The sequence below is a fragment of the Cebus imitator genome, unplaced genomic scaffold (assembly GCF_001604975.1).
Source record: "Cebus imitator isolate Cc_AM_T3 unplaced genomic scaffold, Cebus_imitator-1.0 Scaffold48, whole genome shotgun sequence".
NCBI classification, from domain to species: Eukaryota; Metazoa; Chordata; class Mammalia; order Primates; family Cebidae; genus Cebus; species Cebus imitator.
Window position 1 is genome coordinate 8,118,090 of NW_016107363.1, and position 22,780 is coordinate 8,140,869.

General features: G+C 43.4%; 1 protein-coding gene across 6 annotated transcripts in view; it reads left to right on the plus strand.

The window, feature by feature from the left end:
* The window catches only part of ARHGEF3 (Rho guanine nucleotide exchange factor 3), a 285,595-nt gene that overhangs the window by 192,293 nt on the left and 70,522 nt on the right, over window positions 1-22,780 (plus strand). Inside the window, exon 1 of one of the 6 annotated variants that reach the window (XM_037738107.1) lies at window positions 14,592-14,854. The exons of 4 other annotated variants lie outside the window; for them this stretch is intronic. In XM_037738107.1, the coding sequence (XP_037594035.1) occupies window positions 14,759-14,854 (96 nt within the window). In that variant the 5' untranslated portion in view covers window positions 14,592-14,758. Of the gene's footprint in view, window positions 1-14,591; window positions 14,855-22,780 lie in introns of those variants that run through there. One more of the 6 variants, XM_017527481.2, reaches the window with a different exon arrangement.

Here is a 22,780-nt window from a genome sequence, read left to right on the forward strand (position 1 = left end):
CTTGCCCTGTTGCCCAGGCTGGAGTGCAATGGTGTAATCTTGGCTCACTGCAACTTCTGCCTCCAGGATTCAAGTGATTCTCCTGCCTCAGCCTCCTAAGTAGCTGGGATTATGGGCACCTGCCACCATACCCAGCTAATTTTTGTACTTTTAGTAATAAGAATTGTTAGAACTCAAAAGAATAAACTAGCTCCACAGGGCTGGGTTGACCTGGGAAATCTTCTCAGAAGAAAAACTTGGTCTGAGATTTGAATAATGAGTGGTATTTTAAAACATGGAGAAGGTTGAGGGTGGAACTGTTCTGGACCTGAGTTCAAAGATACACAAAGCTTTTGAAATGTCAACCAATTGGTCCTCTTATGTTGACAGCCCTTGGTACATACCTTCTGTGCCTTTTCCTTTCTTCTGTTCTTTAATTCATTCAACAAATATTTATTGAGTGCCTATTACAAGCCAGCTTTTTTGTGGCCTGGGGAATTTGTTCATGAGGCAGCCTAGTTTTATGGTAAAAACATCAGCTGGGAATCAGAAGACTTTAGTTTTCTTTTAAGTCCTGTTTTTAGAATAGAAGTACGAAAAAATTCTTTAAGGTTATCGTTGCTGTCCGTATCTCTAGATGGAGACTTTGGCAGCTCAGACAGAGGATGTAGCATACTGTCACCTTTCCTTGGAATAAAGGAATTCTGCTGTTTGAATGAAGTAGTTTTTTTCCTTACCTTCTTTCCTTTCTCCTTATTCTTTCTTGTGGGAGCACTTTATCCTTTGAGCTCCAAAAACAAAGCTGGAAACCCATGAAACAATATTTGCCACTACCCTGGGCAAAGATACGAACGAAAACAAGCAGAATTCTTTAACTCCCAGACGCTTCACCTTTGTTCATATTCCAAGCGCATGGGATGGCAGCAGGGGGTGCAGGGGGAGGTTTACCTGTGGTTATCCTACCGAAAGAGGTGTGCTCATTCTCACGAAAAAGAATTGATCTTGCGACTGAAAATGGCTTATGGCAACGTGGGTGGCTGAGAACAAAAGCAGAAACTGTTAGCATTTTTGACATATTCATACATCTTGAGCAGCAGTGCAACTTCTGTCAGTTTAATCTAGGTCTTTTTTCCTTTGAATTCAATTCTATCAGCATCTGTGGAGTGCTTGCTGTGTGCAATACTAGTCATTTCAAGAGGAGGAATTTAGCTTCCTTTCCCATTATCTCCACTAGCCCCCTCACTCCAGAAGCACCTCAAAGAAGCTAAGTATGTACACTGTAGTTGCTGTACAAACGGGGCTTCGAGATGACCACCCTGCCACCTCCTGCGTGACTACCTGAAGTCCCTCTCTTCTTCTTTGTCCTCTCCTGTCACATAAAATTCAGAATTTTCAGGAGAATTTCAGAATTTTTAGTAGAATTTCAGAATCTTTAAGATGGAAGGGAACTGAGGGTCACCCAGTTCTGTTTGGTAACAAATGTGTTCCACTTCTTCCCCCAGCCAGAGTCCCAGGACAAAGGGTTAGCTCATAATGTCTTTGGCTCCTCCTTCATCCCTAACCTCCCGGGTATAAAGTGTAAGTGATTAATGTTCCACAAGACTTGTATCGAAAAACTTTAATCCAGTACATTCTGTTTGATCAAAACAGATCCAGGAAAGCTAAATGACTTGTCCATAGCTGCCAGAGTCTGTGGGTCAACAGCGACTAAAACCCAAGGCCACTTGATCCCCCCTACGTGGCCTTCACTTGGATGTAGGCAGCCCACCCTTGAAGAGCGGAAGGAAGGCTGTGACTGGGCAGAATCCACAAGGCAGCAAGACTTGATCCACTAAGGAACAGATAGCTCTCACAGTCATAGCAGGCCTGTAGGAAGAAGACAGAGTAGGAACCAAATGCTGTCGCAAAGATAACACAGGCACTATGTAACTGAGTACCTATTTTTAAGTGACAGTGGTATATTTTAGGCCAGTTCTATCCCATTTGTAGTCTGTCTCCATTTTCCCTCAGTAATTCTTTTCTCTCAGTTGATCTTTCCTCTGTTTCAACCTCTTGCTTGCTTTGCCACTTGATATTAAAGGAATCCATATACATATACATTTCCTGACAAATGAGTATATTGAGCTTAATTTTCTGATGAGCCCTTATAAAATATCACCATGCTGAACTAACCCAAAATGTGGGCTGCCTGTACCAAATATGCTAATTTTAGACAGGGTGCTTTTCATCAGAACATGAGATAAGAATTTTTATTTGAAAGCTTTTCTGAAATTAAATAGCATAAAATGAAGATAATACTCCATATACACTTCAGTCTTTGCTGTTTAATGGACTGAAAGAGGCAGACACATTTATGTTTAAATCATCTTCTTCTACGGTTCAAGAATCTATGCCTCAGAGAGATCAATTGACTTACCCAAGACTACAGACTTAATGGTAGGGCCAGATTGTATACCATGTCTTCTTCTCCTTTTTTTTCTTTTTTTTTTTTTAAGTTTTTTTAGATGTGGGATCTCGCTGTGTTACCCAGGCTGGAATGCGGTGGTGCGATCATAGCTCACTGCAGCCTCAAACTCTTTGGCTCAAGCAATCACCTTGCCTCAGCCTCCTGAGTAGCCTCAGCCTCCTGAGTAGCTGGCACCATAGGTATATACGACTGTGCCTGGCTCATTGTTATTGTTATTATTTTTGTAGAGATGGGGTCTTACTTTGTGGCACAGGCTGGTCTCAAACTCCTGGGCTCCAGTGATCCTCCCAGCTTGGCCTCCCAAAGTGTTGGGATTACAGGTGTGAGCCACTGCACCTGGTTCATGTCTTCTAAGTTAGGTTAGTTCACTCTTCACTGTGCTGCTGCTTTTATATGTGTGCAACATCAAATCAATTTTTGAAATTAAAGGGTTCAATCAGTTAATCTCTTTGGAAGCAAAGAGTGTTGGAAAAGTTCTCCAAATTCCATCTTTTTTCCTTAATTCATTTCCAAAAAAAAGGAGATGCTTTATTTACCAGAAAGGTTAATAACAGCATGGATTACATGCTAATCGTATGCCTAGAAATCTGCCATACATAATATCTCATTGGATTATTCATGTGTTTTTAACTCATTAAAGCCTCAAAACTCTCAATGTCCCCATTTTATAGATGTTTAAACTGATGTTTGGCATCATTAAGTAAATTGTCCAAAGTCAAATAGTTGGCAAGTAAAAACTTGACATTTGAGCCCAGGCTTCTCATTCTAATGCAGGGGTCTCCAATCTTTTGGCTTCCCTGGGCCACAGTAGAAGAAGAAGAATTGTAAAATACACACTTAAAATCCACTAACACTAACAATAGCTGATGAGGTAAAAAAAAAAAAAAAAATCACAAAAGAATCTCATAATGTTTTAAGAAAGATGAATTTGCGTTGGGCCATATTCAAAGCCATCATGGGCTGCATGCAGCCTGTGGACCGTGGGTTGGAAAAGCCTGTTCTGGAGCTTGTATTTCTGTGTTCTTCCAGGAAGGACAGAGTGTTGAGTATTCCTCAAAGAAAATTTTGCCATAGAGCCAGAGTGGGAGGGAAATATCATTTCTTTTTCAGTTTACTGACTCTTCACTTTGTAATTTAACCTTCCATATTAAAAGTTTCTCTAGGAAGTAAGAATTAATTTGAGGGAAGGAAGCCTCAATTATTCCTACTTCCAGCTGGTACAGATGCTTGGCCTCTTAGAACAGGTAGGAGGGAGAATGTTGGCATTTCTCTACTGAGATCATAAACTGGAGAAGCATCTAAATTCAGGAATGATGCCAGGTGGGGTTAGGGTGTGGGAGGGAGGAAAAGGATGTGGTGTTTGGGGTCCATAACTCAGGAAATGTGATGGCACCTAATTTCAGAGTGGCATGAGGCAAGCATTTAGGAAAAGAATAGTGAGCTATTGTTATGGTTTTTTTAAATGGGTGGGTTGTTTTTATAAAGTTTTATGAACAGGAAACTGAAGCAAAATGCTGATCCCTTTAGTTTTTGAGCTCTGCCAGCGTCATTTTTTTAAATTTATTTTTGAATTTTGATGACAGGCACTTCCTTTAACACTTCTGGGGGTAAAGTGTAACAAGATACCCCCAACTGCATTTCATAACAGCAGAATCCAAATGAAGAGCGGTAGTTTCAGGTCTTTTTGATAACACAGTGAAACAGAATTGGATCCCTCCCCAGCTAGGGAGAAAGAGAACTCTTTCAGTAACTGAGGCAGTCTATAGAATGTTTTTCCCTTTTAAAACATTCTAGAAAATTTGCCTAACATGTGGAAAACCTCTAACATGCATTAAAATGGGGTAGGCTGTGGCAAAGAAAATACAGATCAAATTCTCCTCCTCCCATGAATCATAAAAACCCAGCCTTCCCAGCTACAGTATTGTTTCCCCTGGAAGATGACTTCATCTTAAAGAAAGTGGTTCTATCTGCTGTGCATTTTGGATGCCCTAAGCCAACGTTTTCAGGCATCTGGCTGCCAACTTTGGAGATGTTAAAAGCCTGTTTTGTTCCTGCAGGGCACTCTTTCATTGCCTACCTTGTAAAAGTTATGTCTTATTGCATTTTCCTGGCACCAGAGCAATCCTCGTACCTACCCATTGCATTTGTTTTTTCTGAGCCTGCAGGCAGCACTGGGTTATTAAAGTTCAAGGAGGAATCCACGTGATGTTGGCTTTACAATTTTAATTCTCTCTTACCTTCTCCCCTCCCTTCCTCCCACTCAATGACAGATGAGCTTTGTTCACCATGTACTGTCTCTAAACCAGAATGCGCTCTCAAAATATCTTTTGTAAGACTCCATTAGGGGAGAGCATGACCCCACTTTGGTGGAGCAGTTAGCAGAGAAGTTGCCTTCTTCTTCCTTGGGCTTCTTTGAATAAAACGTTCTTGAGTCTATAATTTCTCATCAGCCTGGAACTCCAGATGAGCCCCATGTTTAATCTTGCAGAAACACCAGACAAAATCTTCCCTTCCCCTTAAAAGTCAGCTCCTTGGGGCCCATCTCAAGAAAACAAGCTTTTGATACAAATAGCACTAGGTGTGAGCATGGCAAGTTGAGAAGGAAAAAACATTTTTGTAGAGTTTAACCTGGAATCAAAAACCTTGAGAAGGGAATGGAAGAAATCACCTTTAAAGGGAAGGAAAAGGGCAGATGAGCATATTGCAGGGTGTCTTTGAAAATAAGCTATTTGATGTCCCTTTGTCACTAGTTTCAACCTCCCTGGCACGTCCACCTTGTTCAGAAATTAGTATGTAAACAGCTGAAAGGAACTGAAAGCTCTATCATATCTGAGAGGCTCCCACAGTCTAACACTGTAGGAGCTGTTTCTCAAAGTGGTTTGGACTCTTCGAGAAGCTAAACATTATGGGCCTATTTGAATTACCTTTCAAAATTTCAAACTATAGCCCACTATAGTATTCTGCATATGATCTTTTGGTCCCATCTCGGAAGTTTTAAATATGCCATGTTCCTCCTTGCAAAAATCTCTGGATTTTCTTCCTCCATGACATGTTCTTTGATTAGCCCCATTTCAATTTAATTTTCGTTTCAACAAATATGGGCCGAGCATCTGCTATGTGCCAGCATAATAGGAGGAGCTGAGGCTACTGTGATGAGCGAGATAGATCAGGCCCCTTTGTAGCTTGCAGTCAGGCAGCGAAGACAGGCATAAAACCATTCAGTAGGAACAGGCTGACTATTGGGGAAGATGAGGCACTTGGCACCTTGGGGACACAAAGCAAGGATTACCGTAGCCTGGGGGTCACAGTCAACCTTGAATAAGAGGAATTAGCTAGGCACAGCCATCAGGTGATTGTACTTACTAATGCTAGAGTTGAAGAACCAAATGACAGTGCAGCGATAAAACCTGGGAAACTAGTGACTAAGTGCTTCTGTTCAGCCCTCTATTGCCAAGGCTTTTGGTTTAATCAGAATTGTGGGCACATGAGAACTGTGTTTGCTGAGCTTGGTTTTGGCTGTGAGATGGAAAAAAATTCCAGTAAAGCAGAAACTGCCTTAATTCAGCTCCCACTTAACCAAAGCATTGAGTTACCCCACACACACTGGCCCCTCTGTGAAGTGCATCTCATATCCACAGCACACAGAACACTTTAAGCTAAAAGGCTGCTTCTAGCACATGCCAGCCAATTTTCACCCCCACCGGATGAGACACATATTTGCCAGGAGTCCCCAAACCTGTTTTTACTAGTTGAACTTGTTCTGTAATTAAGGTCTTCTACCCACTCCCCCACCCCCACCACCTGCCCCAGCCCCAGCCCCAGGTCTTTTTTCAAGTAAACATCTCAAGCCAAGTGCCCTCCTCCCATTCTCTGTTCTACAGCTAATTTTTTAAAAATGTAAATGCTGTCATGCCCTCTGGCTATGAAGATGAGCATGTTTTAAGTTAGAACCTCGGATACCGGATTGTAAATCACGTCCCAAGAGCCAAAACACATCTCGGAGTGGGTGGTTTACTTGGTAGTTTACTCAGAGTATAGATTTGTTAATTTTTCATCGTATCCTTGAGGCACCCATCTGTATATAGCATGCTGCAGCACACAATAGTTCCTCAGTGCACGTTTGTTTAGATGAACAAGTTAAGAGGCTCCCTATGCCCATTCTGGGTTTCGATGCTACAACCATTGAGCTAATTACACCCTGGGAACCTCAGGACTGATTTGTGATCAGAACATTTCTAGCCTGTGGCTGGGGGTTCATTATTGAGCTTGCTGATCATTCTGATTCATAACACTATGTATATTACTCAAACAGTGCTCTTTGAGGGTGTTTTACAGATTTCTGGGTCTGCTGCCAAAGATTCCAATTCATTGGACCAAAGCGGGGCTCAGGGATGTATATGGATTTGATAAGTTTCTTAGTTTCACAGCAGGTGGTCTCTGGAAGTGTCCCTGACTCCTCAGAAGTCATTTTTCTATAAATGTATAGGTTTTCAAATTCAGTCCAGATGATATGAATACTGCCATATTTCACTATTACATACATTTCCCTCCACATGTTAACTTCTCTGGAATTGACAAGGGTCTTACAATTGATCATATAATTTAATCGACAATATTTTTCTTTTCTTTTTTTGTTTTTGAGACTGAGTCTCTCTCTCTCTGTTGCCCAGGCTAGAGTGCAGTGGCACAATCTCAGCTCACTACAACCTCTGCTTCCTGGACTCAAGCCTCCCTCAAGTAGCGGGGACTACAGATGCGTGCCACCATGCCAGCTACTTTTCCTATTTTTTTGTAGAGACAGGCTTTTGGCATGTTGCACAGGCTGGTCTTGAACTCCTGGGCTCAATTAATCTGCCTGCCTCAGATTCCCAAAGTGCTGGGATTATAGGGGTAAGCCATCACACCCAGTCTACTTTTCTTTCTAGAGAGTACATAAAGTAATAGCTTATAGTGCAGTCTTAGGTTTGATGAAATACGGTACTTTGATTACTGAGTTTGTAGTTGATGGAAGAGAAAACACCACTACTATCCAAAGCTGGAATTTACACATTTTAGGTTCTAATTCCTCTGAATAATGGTTAGTATAAGAAACCCACATAAATGAATACCTTAACTGTAGTCTGAGGGGAATAAATAAATAAATATGTGGCCAGGCACAGTGGCTCATGCCTCTAATCCCTTTGGCAGGCCAAGGCGGGTGGATCACATGAGGCTAGGATTTCGAGACCAGCCTGGCTCACATGGTGAAACCCAGTCTTTACTAAAAATACAAAAATTAGCCAGACATAGTGGTGCACATCTGTAATCCCAGCTATTCGGGAGACTGAGGCAGGAGAATCACTTGAACCTGAGAGGTGGAGGTTGCAGTGAACAGAGATCACGCCACTGCACTCCAGCCTGAGCAAAAGACAGATTCTGTCATGAAGAAAAATAAAATAAAAACGTTTTAAAAATTAAATATACTTATTGAATTCTTAACCCCTAAATATGAAATACTCTCAAACAAAGGCAGACTCTTCATAAAGTTCAAAGATGCTCTAGTAGTACACAGAAAATGTTTTATTAATTCTGTGGGCTGAACAAGCCTGCTGTTAGTTATAAGTTCAAATTGGAGAAGTTCACCATTCTTACTACAAAATCTTGAGTAAGGTTGGGCGCGGTGGCTCACGCCTATAATCCCAGCACTTTGGGAGGCGGAGGCAGGTGTATCATGAGCTCAAGAGATCGAGACCATCCTGGTCAACACGGTGAAACCCCGTCTCTACTAAAAATACAAAAATTAGCTGGGCATGGTGGCGCATGCCTGTAATCCCAGCTACTCGGGAGGCTAAGACAGGAGAATTGCTTGAACCCAGGAGGCGTAGGTTGCGGTGAGCCAAGATCATGCCATTGCACTCCAGCCTGGGTAACGAGCAAAAATCTTGTCTAAAAAAAAAAAAAATCTTGAGTGAGACAGGGTTTTATTTACATAAACTGTGCAGTCAGAAACACCATATATCAAAATAGTAAACACTTTAGGGTTTTTATTTAATCACTGAGTTTGCATTTCTGCCCCCCAAAACAAATATGGTAGCAAAGGTTGTCCCGGGAAAGAATAAGACTTGAAAAAATTTCCCTTCCCTGGTTTCTTCTTTCTTATATCATTGAAACTTTAATTTTCACTGGTGTTTTAAAGAATATTTGCGTACCTGAAGCAGGTTAAGATAATTTTCTGTTCCCTCACTCCCTTACCCCTGTATTCCTCTTTATTCTTTTGTCTTTCTTGTGTTTTATGGGTTTTGTTTTTCAGCTAAGGTTCAGGTTTGGGCATCAAGGAAGATTTGATTCAACAAAGAGTCTACCTTTGTTCTCCAAGCTGGATGGAGTGCAGTGGCACAATCTTAGCACACTGTTCCCAGGTGCAAGTAATTCTCCTTCCTCAGCCTCCCAAGTAGCTGGGACTACACGCATCTGCCACAAGGCCCGGCTAATTTTGTATTTTTAGTAGAGACGGAATTTCACCATGTTGGTCAGGCTGGTCTTGAACTCCTGACTTAAGGTGATCCACCCGCCTTGGCCTCCCAAAGTGCTGGGATTACAGACATGAGCCACCATGCCTGGCCAAGGGATGTTTTTGATAAATCTAGACTGGAGTCAGTGGATAGCTCCTTAGGCAAAGGGATAATAGTAATACTGGTATCAGTTTAGAGATGATCAGTGCTTCATTTGTGCCATTTTTACATATCTAGCCGTAAATCATGGTCCTCATCTGTCAGAATTCACTGCCAGAACTTCTTCAGGCTTTTCAACCCTTTCCCTTGTTTAATACAAGTGTGTATTAAACATCTGCCTGGCATAGAAGTTCAGGAATGGGTGGAGAAGAGGAGGGGAGAAATGTATCTAATTGAACACCTGACTATAATAAGCATTCATTAATTATTTGATAAATGAGTGAATGGATGGATGAACAAGACTTTAAGAAAAAAAAAAAACTCAGGCTGGGCATAGTGGCTCATGCCTGTAATCCCAGCACTTTGGGAGGCCAAAGCGGACAGATTACCTGAGGTCAGGAGTTCCAGACCAGCCTGGCCAATTTGGTGAAACCCCGTCTCTACTAAAAAAAAAACAAAATTAGCTGGGTGTGGTGGTGTACACCTGTAATCCCAGTTACTCAGGAGGCTGAGGTATGAGAATTCATCGAGCCCAGGAGGTGGAGGTTGAAGCAAACAAGATTGCACCATTGCACCCCAGCCTGGGCAACAGAGTAAGACTCTGTCTCAAAAAAAAAACAACAAAAAAAAACAAAACTCACTATTCCTGATGTTAAAATATAATGCTAATAGAACAAAGCATTGTCCTGTTGGCTGAGAAGGTTGTCACAGCCACATTAGCTTCTGGTTTTAGCCTCACACTGGGCCTGCTCTGCTCCCAGTCATGGCACTGAGATTTAAGGAGTTGGTAGATGGTCTCCAAGCCACACCTGATTGTCTACAAGTCTAAAAGGAGCTAATAACCAGTGGTGGGCCTGTGTGTTGAGGCCCACCATTCCACCAGCAGCCCAAATGACCCCCGCTCAGCACAGGCAAGACCACAGGCCCTGTGCTTGGCACCATTCCTGCAAATGCAGAACAGCCCTCTTTATTTTAGTCTCCAGGCTTCTGGCTGGTGAGGAACACTGCCCGGCTGTGAAGCATTTTATAGGATTATAACAGGCTGTGCTGAAGGCAAGTTCTGAAAGACACTTTGTGCTGTTGCTTTGAGTGAAGCTGCCTGTTAGAGCAGTGTTGTTCCTAAGCCCATAAACACACACACAGGCAGAATGGGGAGTGCTGGGCTCCTGTGGTCACTTAGCTTAGTGGCATTGCAGGGCTGGACCAGCTTCCCTCAACTGTGACACGAACCTCAGGGATGGGCTTGGAAGCCTTCCTGCAGGACTGTCTGTTTTTTGACAGTATTTGATCACGGACACCCCCGGATAGAGTCCCAGGCAAATTGCATAAAACCCAAATCTGTCAGTGGTGGAGCAATACATTACATATGCGGAAGGTGCTAAAGTCAGGGACCAGGGTGGAAATTGCGTGAGGTCAAAAATACTCCTGAAAATGTGTTAAATGCCTCAAGGACCACATACGTGGCTTGTGTGTACCCAGAATTGCTGGCTTGAGTTTGTAGGCTTTGTTGTACCAAAAATATATGTCTTTAAACACCAGAATCCTATTCTGGGTGGTGAGACATTCATGCTATAAGAAGTTTGGAAGAATCGGACCACCCAGGGGAATTCCAGATTCCCATCTTTCCTTTTGTCATTTATGCTTTTTTTTTTTTTTTTTAACAGCACTATCGAAGTTGTTATAGGCCATTAGCAATCTCTGTGCTTCTGTCTCTCTCTCTTTGCCTAGCACATATAGTGGAAAAGAGATATGTTTGCCATATATATGTTGTGTAGCCCTGTGTATTTACTGATTTTTATGGCTCCAATATCTTTTAAGGAGAGCAAAGAAATGCTTTAAAGAAGATGGATACAGCAGCCTTCTCATCAATCAATATGACTATTCATTGCTCTGCAATAATTGTTCTTCAACTTAAGTTGCACTTTAACATTTCTTCAGAGGCCAGGCACAGTGGCTCATGCCTATAATCCTAGCACTTAGAAAGGCCGATGTGGGCGGATCACTTGAGCTCAGGAATTCAAGACCAGCCTGGGCAACATCGTGAAACCCCATCTCTACAGAAAATACAAAAATTAGCTGGGCGTGGTGGCACATACCTGTAGTCCTGGCTACTTGTGGGGCTGGGGTGGGAGGATTGCTTGAGCCCAGGAGATTGAGGCTTCAGTGAGCTGAGATTGTGCCATGCACTCCAGCCTGGGCAACAAATTAAGACCCTGTCTCAAAACAATAAATAAACACATTTCTTAAGGTTTGTTTACTGTTACACCGGACTTAGGGCATGTCAGACTCCCTGCTCGGCCCTGACGATACTGCGATGAGCAACCCAGTTCCAGAGCTATCAGACTTTGCCAGCGTGACTCTTTTCTTCACCAAGTGTTATAAGTACATTTTCCAACTGGAGAACAAGGCCCAGCAAGCTCTTCTGGGGGTCAAAGCCAATGCCTTTGATGGCCAGCGTCTTCTAGTTGAGATAGTAGACTGTGAGGGCCAGAAGAGCAGGCAGAAGAAGGGAATAAGAAGTGGCTTGAGTACTTAGGCACAGATTCTTGCTGGCCATGCAAGCCCTGTGTGAGGCATGTCACTGCCTCTGGCCCTGCCTTTGGTTACGTAGTTAATCAGGGGCTATTTGGAGATGAGGTTCCCCTCACACCCCCACCAAGCTTGGCTAAGCTTTTGGGGCACTTGTGTGAGCTCCCCATCAGTGCAGCTCAGGCTAAAAGGATAAAGTTGTTTTCAGGAGTACAAATAGGAAAAATCAGTGGTTCTGAGGTGCTCTTTCCCACCCCATGCCTCTTCTTAGGCAGTTTTCTTCCCATTGCTTCAGGTCGTATATCGAGGGAAAAACTCAGGAGCTCTCTTCCAATTTTAGTTGGAAACTCCACTCATTCAGGAGCACCATTTACATGTGTAGTGATAACAGACGGGCTACACAGGGCCTGATTCTTCTTGCTTCCAAAGGTAGTTTGTCTGCACTATCTGGGTAGGAAAGTAGGTGGATTTAATGCCAGGGTGTGGACTTGATACCTGGGATGAAGAGCCATGTATCATGAGGTTTCCTGCCTGAAAAGTAGGAAGTGCTGAGTTCTGACCTCAGGTAGAAGCAAAGAACACTGTAACAGAGACTAGATATCACCATTCCTACTACCCCATGCATCCCCAAGAAGTAAAAAAAAAGACAATGTCTCTGTAGATCACTACCTGATGTAGTCACGACTTTTCACATGAGGAGAAAAAAGATTCAACAGTACAGCCTACAAAATAACTTTTGAGAAATGATAATTTTCAGGCTTGGTCTGGTGGCTCAGTCCTGAAATTCCAGCACTTTAGGAGGTCGAGGCAGGTGTATTGCTTGAGCTCAGGGGTTAGAGATCCACCTGGGCAACATGGCGAAACCCTGTCTCTACAAAAATACAAAAATTAGCCGGGCACACTGGTGCAGGCCTGTAGTCCCAGCTACTTGGGAGGCTGAGGTGGCAAAGATTGCTTGAGCCCAGGAGGAGGTTGCAGTGAGCTGAGAATGCCACTACACTCCAGCCTGAACAAAGCAAGACCTTATCTCAAACAAAAATAAATAAATAAAAGAAAAATAAAGAAAAAGATGATAATTTTAATATTTTAAAAAACTATAATTTCCCAAGTAGTTCCTTGAATCAATATATTTTCCTTTTTTTCTCTTGAGACAGGGTCTCATTCTCTCATGAGGCTAGAGTACAGTGGCGCAATCATAGCTCACTGCAGCCTTGAACTTTTGGGCTTAGGCAATCCACTCACCTCAGCCTTGAGATTAGCTGGGACTACACGCATGCACTACCATGCCCGGCTAATTTCTAGATTTTTTATAGAGGCGGGGTCTTGCTATGTTGCCTAGGCTGGTCTTGAACTGCTGCCCTGAAGCCACCCTGCTGCCTGGCCTTCCAAAGTGTTGGGATTATAGGTGTGAGCCACTGTACTTAATCAATTTTTCTTTTTTTTCTCTTTTTTTTTTTTTTGAGACAGGGTCTCACTGTCACCCAGGCTGGAGTGCAATGGTATGATCTTGGCTCACTGCAGCTTCTGCCTCCCTGGCTTAAGTGATCCTCCCACCTCAGCCTCTGGAGTAGTTGGTATTACAGGCATGCACCACCACACCTGGCTAATATTTTGTATATATATATTTTTTTAGAGACAGGGTTTCACTGTTGCCCAGGCTGCATTTTTCTTATAAAAAAGTTAAAAACATGAGCGTAAGTTCCTTTTGTTCACTATCTTTCATCTCAAGGGCCTCCCTTTAGCCGCAAGGAAAATGGTAGAAGTTTGCTGTGGATTCTTCTAGATAGTGTTCAATGTTATTTACCCACAAATATATCTCTATAGAAAATATATGGTATTCTTTTGTAAATGTGTTTTTTTAAACACAAATGGTATTGTATTGTGCTTAGTCTGCAATTATTTTTAAACTGAATCTAATACATTGGAGCTGTTTCCACGACACACCCATAGACCCATCTCCTTTGTCACTGCTGCTAAGTGGTATTACACAGTGAGGCAAGTTTATTTAAGCCCTCCCTATTGATGGATATATTACCATTGTTTCCAATTATTATTTTTTACTGCCCCAGACAGGGCTGCTGCAAACAATCTTATAATCAGTCTCCTTCTTGAGGATTTACAATGTCATTGTTTCTCCAGAAAGGATCCAGAAAGGTGTGGTAATGCTGGGTTATCCATGCACAGCTTTATACTTGAAGGACACCCTGTCAGATTGCCTTCAAGTGTCAGGCAGCCCCTGAACTTCCTAGTCATATTTAAAAGTGGGTGCAAAGGGAAAGGTCTGGAGGTAACTTTCCGGGGGTGGTGGAAATGTTTTGTATAGTAACTGGTGAGGTGGTTATACGGGTGTTTATATTTGTCAGAACTCAGCGAAGGGTACTCTTAAAATGGGTGCATTTTGCCATTTGTAGGTTATACTCCAGTGACATTCATTAAAAAAACAGAGTGCAGTGGCCTGGGAAGAGGGCAAGAAAGAATACCACCCCTTTCTAGTGTGGGCTTTTAAAACGCTGGCTTTCCAAGCACTTTGGAGGCCAAGGCGGGCGGATCACCTGAGGTTGGGAGTTCAAGACCAGCCTGACCAACATGGTGAAACCTCGTCTTAAAACAAACAAACAAAAACCGCTGGCTTTTCCCTCCAGGCTCCTTCCAGTCGCCGGGTATCACTACAGCCTCCTTTCTACCCGCAGCCTCCTTCACCCGGAGAGTGCCCGAGAGCCCGCAAGGAGCTATCACGGGGTCGGCTGCCCAGCAATCGCGGCCCACGCGCCACAGCGGGGCCCGGGGTCGAGTGCCCGCTGGAGAGAGAGGTCCCTCTCCACCCGTGGGACTGCCCCACGCCCCTCGCCGCCCCAGGAGGTGTCCGCGAGGCTGCACGTGGGCCCTCCCCGCAGCGCGGGGCGGTGACGAGTTGGCGGCCCGCCCCCTCCCCACCCACCAAGGCGTGGCTGGCGCGGCCCCGCCCACTCGGCTCCACCGCCCAGTCGCGTCCCGCCCGGCTACAAGCCGGCTGTCGGCCTCCTAGTCGCAGCCGCTGCCCGGCATCGTGGAGCTGGGGCCCCCTTTCGCCTGGGAGTTTTGTGGTCGCCTAGGATCAGCGGTGACATCCCAAAGGGCAGGCCCGGCAGCCGCCATGGTGGCCAAGGACTACCCCTTCTACCTCACGGTCAAGAGGGCGAACTGCAGCCTGGAGCTACCCCCGGCCAGCAGTCTGGCCAAGGACGCCGAGGTAGGGCCGCGCCCTGCACCTGGTCCCCTAGGGGCCATCTGTCTGTCTCGTCTCCCTCCGCCTCCCACTCTCTCGGCGCCCGCCCGGTGTCACTGTCTCTCTGTTTCCATCCCTCACTCTCCGTGTGTGCCACTTTCTCTCGCTCCATCTCTCACACACTCTTCTTTGTGTCTCCCCGTCGCCATCTATCTCACCCTGTCTCCTTTTCTCTCGCTCTTTCTCTGTGGACCGAGCACGAGATGCCTCCTCTCTCCCTGTCCCTCTTCCTGCCGGTCTGGGAGCAGCTGCCTGCTTGCCTTTGCAAGGCTCTCAGACTGTCCATCTTCTGTCTAGACCCACAGAGAGACTTTCTCCTACTGTCAGCAAGCCGCGATGTCAGGGAAGAGGGACCCTTTAGAGTTTCTTCTTGCCTGGTTTGGGAGAGCACAGGGAAGTTCCTGGGGACCCTTCCAGCCCTCTCTCTCCTGTCAGATTTTGCCTTGAAACCTTTTGGCAGTGAAGACAAGACACAGCACCTCTGCCTGTCACCTGTGGCCATTGAAGGTCATTCAGCTGGGGGACTGGGGCTAAATGAGTAAATTGGATGTCTCCCACATGGATCTTGAAAATGAATTAAACTTCTCAGGGCAATGGAAAGCTGCCTGGGAACATTGGAAACATTTCTCTTTCTGGGAACTTTCCTGTGCCTTGCAAGCGATGTGAAGGAGTGCTCCCCGCTTATGTTTAGTCTGACTTTTCCTCTTGCATGTTATTTCTCTGGCCCATAGCTCACTGGTCTTAAAGGTTGGGTTCAGCTGGAGGAAAAAGCATTCCTCTTTTTGAGGGTCTTAGGGAATACAGTCGCTTTCACTAGATCACAGCTTTGCTGTGATCAAGCTGCAGTGGAACCCACAGGACCCAGCTGGTCATTGCCGCTCATGCGTGTCTCTGGGAGCTTTCCACTCTCCCACACCTCCCTCTGCACACATCACCACCGCCACTGGGGAAAGGCTGAAGGCAGGTGTGCATCCGGCCTTGTCACAGCATTCTTGAGGTTCCACCCACTTGCCGTCCTTGAGTCTGCTCAGCTGTATGCACTTGGCTCACTGAATCATGTATATTCCAGAGCACACCATCAAAGATTCATTGGCTCTAGCAAGAGCTGCTCCAAACTGACAGGACTCCAGTCTCTGGTTGTATTCAGCTTTCTGTAAGCTGAGCACAAACTAACTTCTTCCCCATCACCCAAACCCAACCCCACATCCCGGCTGAGTTGAATATTTCACAAAGAGTTTTTGTTGCCAGCAGCTGTGAAAGTGTGATGGTCCTAGTGGCATTTGGAGTCTTAGTTTTGATCGGACGGTGCCTGCAGAGAATTCAGGTTGGTCAGGCCTGGAATGGATATAATATTTTTTCAGTGGGAACTTCCTAATTTAACGAACATAGGAGCAGGCTAACTGGTGCCCACACAAACTCCTTTTGTAAGGAAGAGAGACATAACAATGTAATTAATTAATTGAAGTGGGCCAAAGAAAAGAATAGTGAGGTCCAGGCATGGTGGCTCACGCCTGTAATCCCAGCACTTTGGGAGGCCAAGGCGGGCAGATCACATGAGGTCAGGAGTTCGAAACCAGCCTGTCCAACATGGTGAAACCACATCTTTATTAAAAATACAAAAATAAGCTGGGTGTGGTGGTAGGTGCCTGTAATCCCAGCTACTCGGGAGGCTGAGGCAGGAGAATCACTTGAACCCGGGAGGCGGAGGTTGCAGTGAGCCAAGATTGCACCATTGCACTAGCATCATTGCCCTCCAGCCTGGGCAACAAAAATGAAACTCTGTCTCCAGAAACAAAAAAAAAAAAAAAAAAAGAAAGAAAAAAGAAAAAAATAGTGAGGATAGCTGAGGACTCTAACCAGTTCCTTCCTACTGTCACTTAGTCCTGTGTTTTTGAGTAGTTTAGCTAAACCCCTAGGTGTAAAAATTGCCTGCTAATTTTATTTTATTCTTATATGTAGAATATAGATATGTCTATATATCACAAATATGATGAAACATATGTCAAATATTAATTTTCTTCATTGGTATCTGGATCTAGACTATAAAATATGACTTATTTTCCTTGTATGGGGATGTCCTGGTGTGGGAAGTAAGGCAGGAGAGGAATAGTTTTGGAAATGGTAAATATTTTTCAGGGATCACCATTGGGGTTTTTGTTTGTTTTTTACTGTTTAAATCAGAGTATAAGTATGCTTTATACACTTTGAGGCAGAGACGTCCTTTAGCTTTATTGATCAGCGTATCACTTCCTGATGATGGAAATTGCTGGAAAAAGAAACCTAAGTGAGTGTAGCGGGTAGTTTTCTGGCGTCATTATCAGAGCAAAAAGCAACCAGCCCTTGTAGCCCTAACTTCTCCATAAGCAGTTAACTAAAATATATTTTCCACCAGTAGGTGTCATCAGTATTCGTAAATGTTTAAAAAATAGCATTCACTTGTCAGCCTTTTGAAAAACATGATTATATAATTGTTTACAAACTAGCCATTGACTGTTAATTCATCTGAAAGGTTTTGTTTTTTTTTTAACAGTAATCGTTTTCTTTGTAGAAATAATGTGGTTATAATAAAAAGAAAAATGGATCTATCCAGAGGCCTTTCTAGGAAAACAGAACTTGTTGACCTTCAAAGGCTGTTGCAACAGAGCACCTGTGCCTTTAAACGTTTAATGGCCGTGTATAGTAATTGTTCCTTCCAAATTTGCCATGGGTGGGACAGTGCACATAGCATGGCACTGACAAGTGCCTTCTAGCATTCACTCGTATCCTTGCAGCAAGTATTCTGGGGAAGGCCACTCAGGAAAAGGGTCCTGGGGAGCAGGCAAGTAGCATTGATGTGCATTTGATAACATACACTGAGTTTAAAAAAATATGCAAAAATACGCATTCTCTTAAAAGCAAACAAAATTTCTACTCAAGACTTAAGTGCTTTGTAATTTTTTATTTCCAGTGAAAGCAAAAAAAGATGATGTTTTTAAAATGTATTTTTATTTTTTTTAATGATCTATTTTAAGCTTTTGAAAATATTCTACAGGGGTTATAATATTGCATGTCTGTTAGTATAATACTGCCTCTTAATCTGCTGTTTCTTATGACATGGGAGTGTGAGTTGACCTGCAAATGTTTAATTTTAATACCCATAATCAGCAAGATCCTGCTGGCTATAATCACTAATTGTGAAGTCTAAGGAGCTTAGTTCATAGCTGTAGACTTTCACAGAAAAATGTAGTATGATATGGGCATTAAGTTTATTTCTTCTGATCTTTGATGCAGCTTTGCTCAGTTTATCTCTGTTTTTGCATTTATTGGTTTTTAATTAGCAGGCAATTTTTACACCAGGGGAAGTCACTCACTTCCCCTGCCAGGAGGGACTGGTCTATATAGGTGCTCTAAACACTTGATCAAATCATTGAAAGAGAAACTGCTAGCTCTAATGAATTATCCTGATTGTAAGTTAAAAATCACTATTTTCCCATAAGGCTTTAAAAAATAAATAAAAGAGGTAAAAAGAAGCAAGCCCAGGTAAGGTGGATGCATTGGCTAAGGAAGCTAGAGCCTTGTGAGAAGCTTTTAAGAGTTTTGGGTCCAGTCGAGTGCGGTGGCTCATACCTGTAATCCCAGCACTTTGGGAGGCCAAGCGGGGGCGGGGGAGGGGGACTGTGGATCACCTGAGGTCAGGAGTTCGAGACCAGCCTGACCAACATGGAGAAACCCCGTTTCTCCATGCCTGTAACCTCAGCTACTCACTCGGTAGACTGGAGCAGGAGAATCACTTGAACCTGGGAGGCAGAGGTTGTGGTGAGCCGAGATTGCGCTATTGCACTCCAACCTGGGCAACAAGAGTGAAACTCCGTCTCAAAAAACAAATTAGGAAATTTGGAGCAGTGGCATACAGGAGGGAGACTTTCTCTTATGCTGTTTTAGACTGGGTTGCAAAGTGTTTGTATAAAAAAAAAAAAAAAAAAAAAGTTTTAGGTCCAGTATTTCTGTTACTTAAGAATATATCTGACAACTTGGTGGACAACTTACTTTTGGTTTGAAAATTTACCATCTTAGATATTGGTTAGAATGAGGCCTGATTTAGTCAATGGTATTTGTAGCCATTGTTTTTGACTCTCAGCAGTTTTAAAAAATCGTAGCACCATAGACTATAGGCCTATCTCATGAATAGTTGAATACTAACCTGGGTCTCCAAAGTAGAGGTTCTGATTTTGACTTGGCCAGTAACCTTGCATGGTCCTGAGAATAATGACATGCACCTAGAAATGACAGAGCTCTGCTGCTTTTCTAAGTCTACCATGTCTAGTGTCTCACTTGACACCCCAAACATGTTGTAAGGTTAACATAAAGCTTGTACTGTTCTCTACACTTGATGAATAAGGACACTGAGGGGAGGTGATTTGTAGAAAGCTGCAAAGAAAATCAGTAATGCCAAGATCCAATGCCAAATTTCCTGATAGGTTCAGTCCAGCATTTAATATCAGCGTTCCTTGTAGCGTCTAAGGGTGTTTACTTCTGTGGGAAAAAAGGTGGGGTGGTAATACAAAACTTAACAGACATGCAAAATATTTTAAAATACTATCTTTTAAGTATAACCTTGAGCACCTTACATAACTGAGAAGGTACCCTTTAAGGTTCAATTCTAAAAGGCAAGGTGAACCCTATGCTCCTGCCGTGACTTATGTCTCTATCAGTCAACATGTGCATTTGAAAATTGTATGCACCTGGGGCTGTACTCCTTGAATACCAGCTGGAAAGCTAAAGGGATACTGGTTTCTAGTAATTTATACATTTCTTGGAATCTGTATCATATTGTATTGAACTGATAATATACCTGAACAACCCCACGAAACCAGTCATAAAGAGTTATTGCAGTTAGAATCCTATAATTTTTTCAGATGACTAAATAGACTCCAGGAATACTATGACCTCAGAGATCTTCCTGGGTGGGAAGCCACACAGAGCTACCCAGAAGAAGGCCATCACTTGCTGTAGGATCTGGCTTTGGCCATTGAGCCATCATTCTGAAGTAATTCAATTGGAAGATTATCTTGGGGATCTTGGTCCTTAAGGATGCACATGAACTAGCAAGAGTAGAGGAAAATATGTTGACTTTACATGTGTACATTTAATGCTGTTCGAGGGCATTGACTAGATTAAGACTGAGTCTCAATGCTGTCTCTATCACCTGCTAGTGATGCGACCTTGGACAAGCTACTGTGCCTGTCCAAACCTGTTTTCTCAATGGTAAAATGCAGATAAGAGCTCTAACTCCTTGGACCATAGTAATGATCAAATGAGGTAATTCATATGCAGTCCTAAACCATAGAGCCTAGCATGTAGTAAGTGCTCAAAAAATGTCATTATCATTAAGATCTTTGCATCTCAAAAAAGATTATTAAAATGATTTTAATAAACATGATAATTGGCGGCCAGGCATGGTGGCTCACACCTATAATCCCAGCACTTTGGGAGGCCAAGGTGGGCAGATCACAAGTTTAGGAGATCAAGGCCATCCTGGCTAACATGGTGAAAACCCGTCTCTACTAAAAATACAAAAAAACAAATTAGCCAGGCATGGTGGCACACACCTGTAGTCCCTGCTACTCAGGAGTCTGAGGCAGGAGAATTGCTTGAACCTGGGAGGCGGAGGTTGCAGTGAGCTGAGTTTGTGCCATTGCACTCCACCCTGGGTGACAGAGTAAGACTCTGTCTCAAAAAACAAAAAAAAAGAAAAGAAAAAGGAAACATCATGATCAACTGGGTGCAGTGGCTCATGCCTGTTATCCCAATACTTTGGGAGGCCAAGGTGGGTAGATCATGAAGTCAGGAGTTCGAGACTAGCCTGGCCAAGATGGTGAAACCCCATCTCTACTAAAAATACAAAAATTAGCTGGGTGCCTGTAATCCCAGCTACTCGGGAGGCTGAAGCAGGAGAATCACTTGAACCCAGGAGGTGGAGGTTGCAGTGAGCCAAGGTCACCCCACTGCACTCTAGCCTGGGTGACAGAGCACGACACCATCGGGGGGAAAAAAAAAAAAAAAAGGAAAAAGAAACATCATGATCACCAGCCTAATTTCCTGAATGCTGTTTTACACACAGCAGTGCATTAGGGGCTTTACTGAAAGTCCTTTGTTTTAATCATCGTAATAATCCTATGAGGTTGGTATTAATGCTCCCTTTTGTAGAAGAAGAAACTGGGGCTCAGAACAGGGTAGTGGCTTTCCGAGGATGGCTTTGCTACTAGGTCAAGGAGATGAGACTAAAAACCAGGTTGACCCTGAAGTCTGTACTTTCCTAACCACATCACATTGCCTCTAAGTGACTAAATCATTGGTCTTCTCACCACATAACACATGAAGGATGAAACCTGCCTGCCCCAGCAAATTGCCTGATGCTCAAAGGTCCATTTTTTTCCTAAGTGCCTGGGTAGGAAACCTCACCGTTAGTCAATGCTTCTGGCAGCCCACTTCATAGAATAGCTGTAATCCACAGGAGTGGGATTTGCAAGCCCCCATTTGAGAGGGTTTCAGTAATTTTCGTTTTGTTTCTCTCAAGACCAAGGAGCTGTTCTTTGGCTGATTTCTGCATGCTCAGCTCTGTAGAGGTGACACCGTTAGTTCTGTTAGTCATTTTGCTTATCTATATTAACCACCAGCCTTCTGTGTAAACCAGTCACTGGAAGGCCCAATTACCATCTGGATATTTGCAAATTGTGTCATTTTCTTGAGACACCCTGTGATTGCCTGCAAAAATTCTGGACGGATGCCACTGTTTTCCTAACTACTGAAGGAAAATAAATTACTGATCACATCCTAATTTTGCAAAGCCCTGTGTAAATGTAATTGTTATTGATGATGTGTGTATCTGGAAGAGCTACTTTGTGTGTGATGTATGTGTGCAGTTGCCTTCCATAATTTGTCAGTGTTGATAATGGGTAGAGGTCACACACAAAATGAGGAAATTGCCGTGACTGCATTGCCATTTATTCTTACATTGGCTCATGGACTGTCAGGAGTGAAGGCCAGTGGTTTCTATTGCCTTCCTTTTTTTTTTTTTTTAAATAAGTTGATGCCAGTAACTAGTTTAGAAGAGGCTATGTCACATATTAATCAGGAAAGGTTTCTGAACCTTCTACTAGCTGGGAAAGGAGTGGTTCTTTTTAAGTCTAGAAACACTTGTGCCCGGACTTTCTGTTTGGACCATTGTGTCCTTTTGAGAGAAGGTAGCCCTGATTGTTAGTAAACTTCAGTTAATTGGAGCTGAACCAGAAAACTTAACGGTAAATTCATTAGACTTTTTTTTCTTTCTGGCTCTTGAGGAGGAAAGGAGTAGGAAAACAGACTTTTTTTTTTCCTGAGGATTTATGAAACAAACAAATCCAGGCTCCGGGAATTGACCCAGGGTCATTGCATCAGAGGACTTCAGAGTGGGAAATGTCTGTTGAGAACATGTAGCCCAATTCTTATCTGCTGCCAGATCCATTCAATCTCTGCTTAAACACCTCCAGGGACAACATATTAAGTTGTATACAGTTGGCCCTCCGTCTCCACTGGTTCCACGTCCACAGATTCAAGCACTGATCAAAAATATTTGGATCCCAGGACTTTGGGAGGCAAAGGCAGCAGGACTGCTTGAACACAAGAGTTCAAGACCAGCCCGGCCACACAGTGAGACCCCACCTACGCCATGTGTGGTAGCACACACCTGTAGTCCCAGTTACTTGGGAGGCTGAGGTGGGAAGATGGTTTGAGCCAGGGAACAAAACAACAAAAAATAACAGTACAACAATTTAAAATAATACAAATAAACTATAGGATAGCAATAATGTATATAGCACTTACATTGTATTGGGTATTCTAAATAATTTGGAGATGATTTAAAGTGTAAGA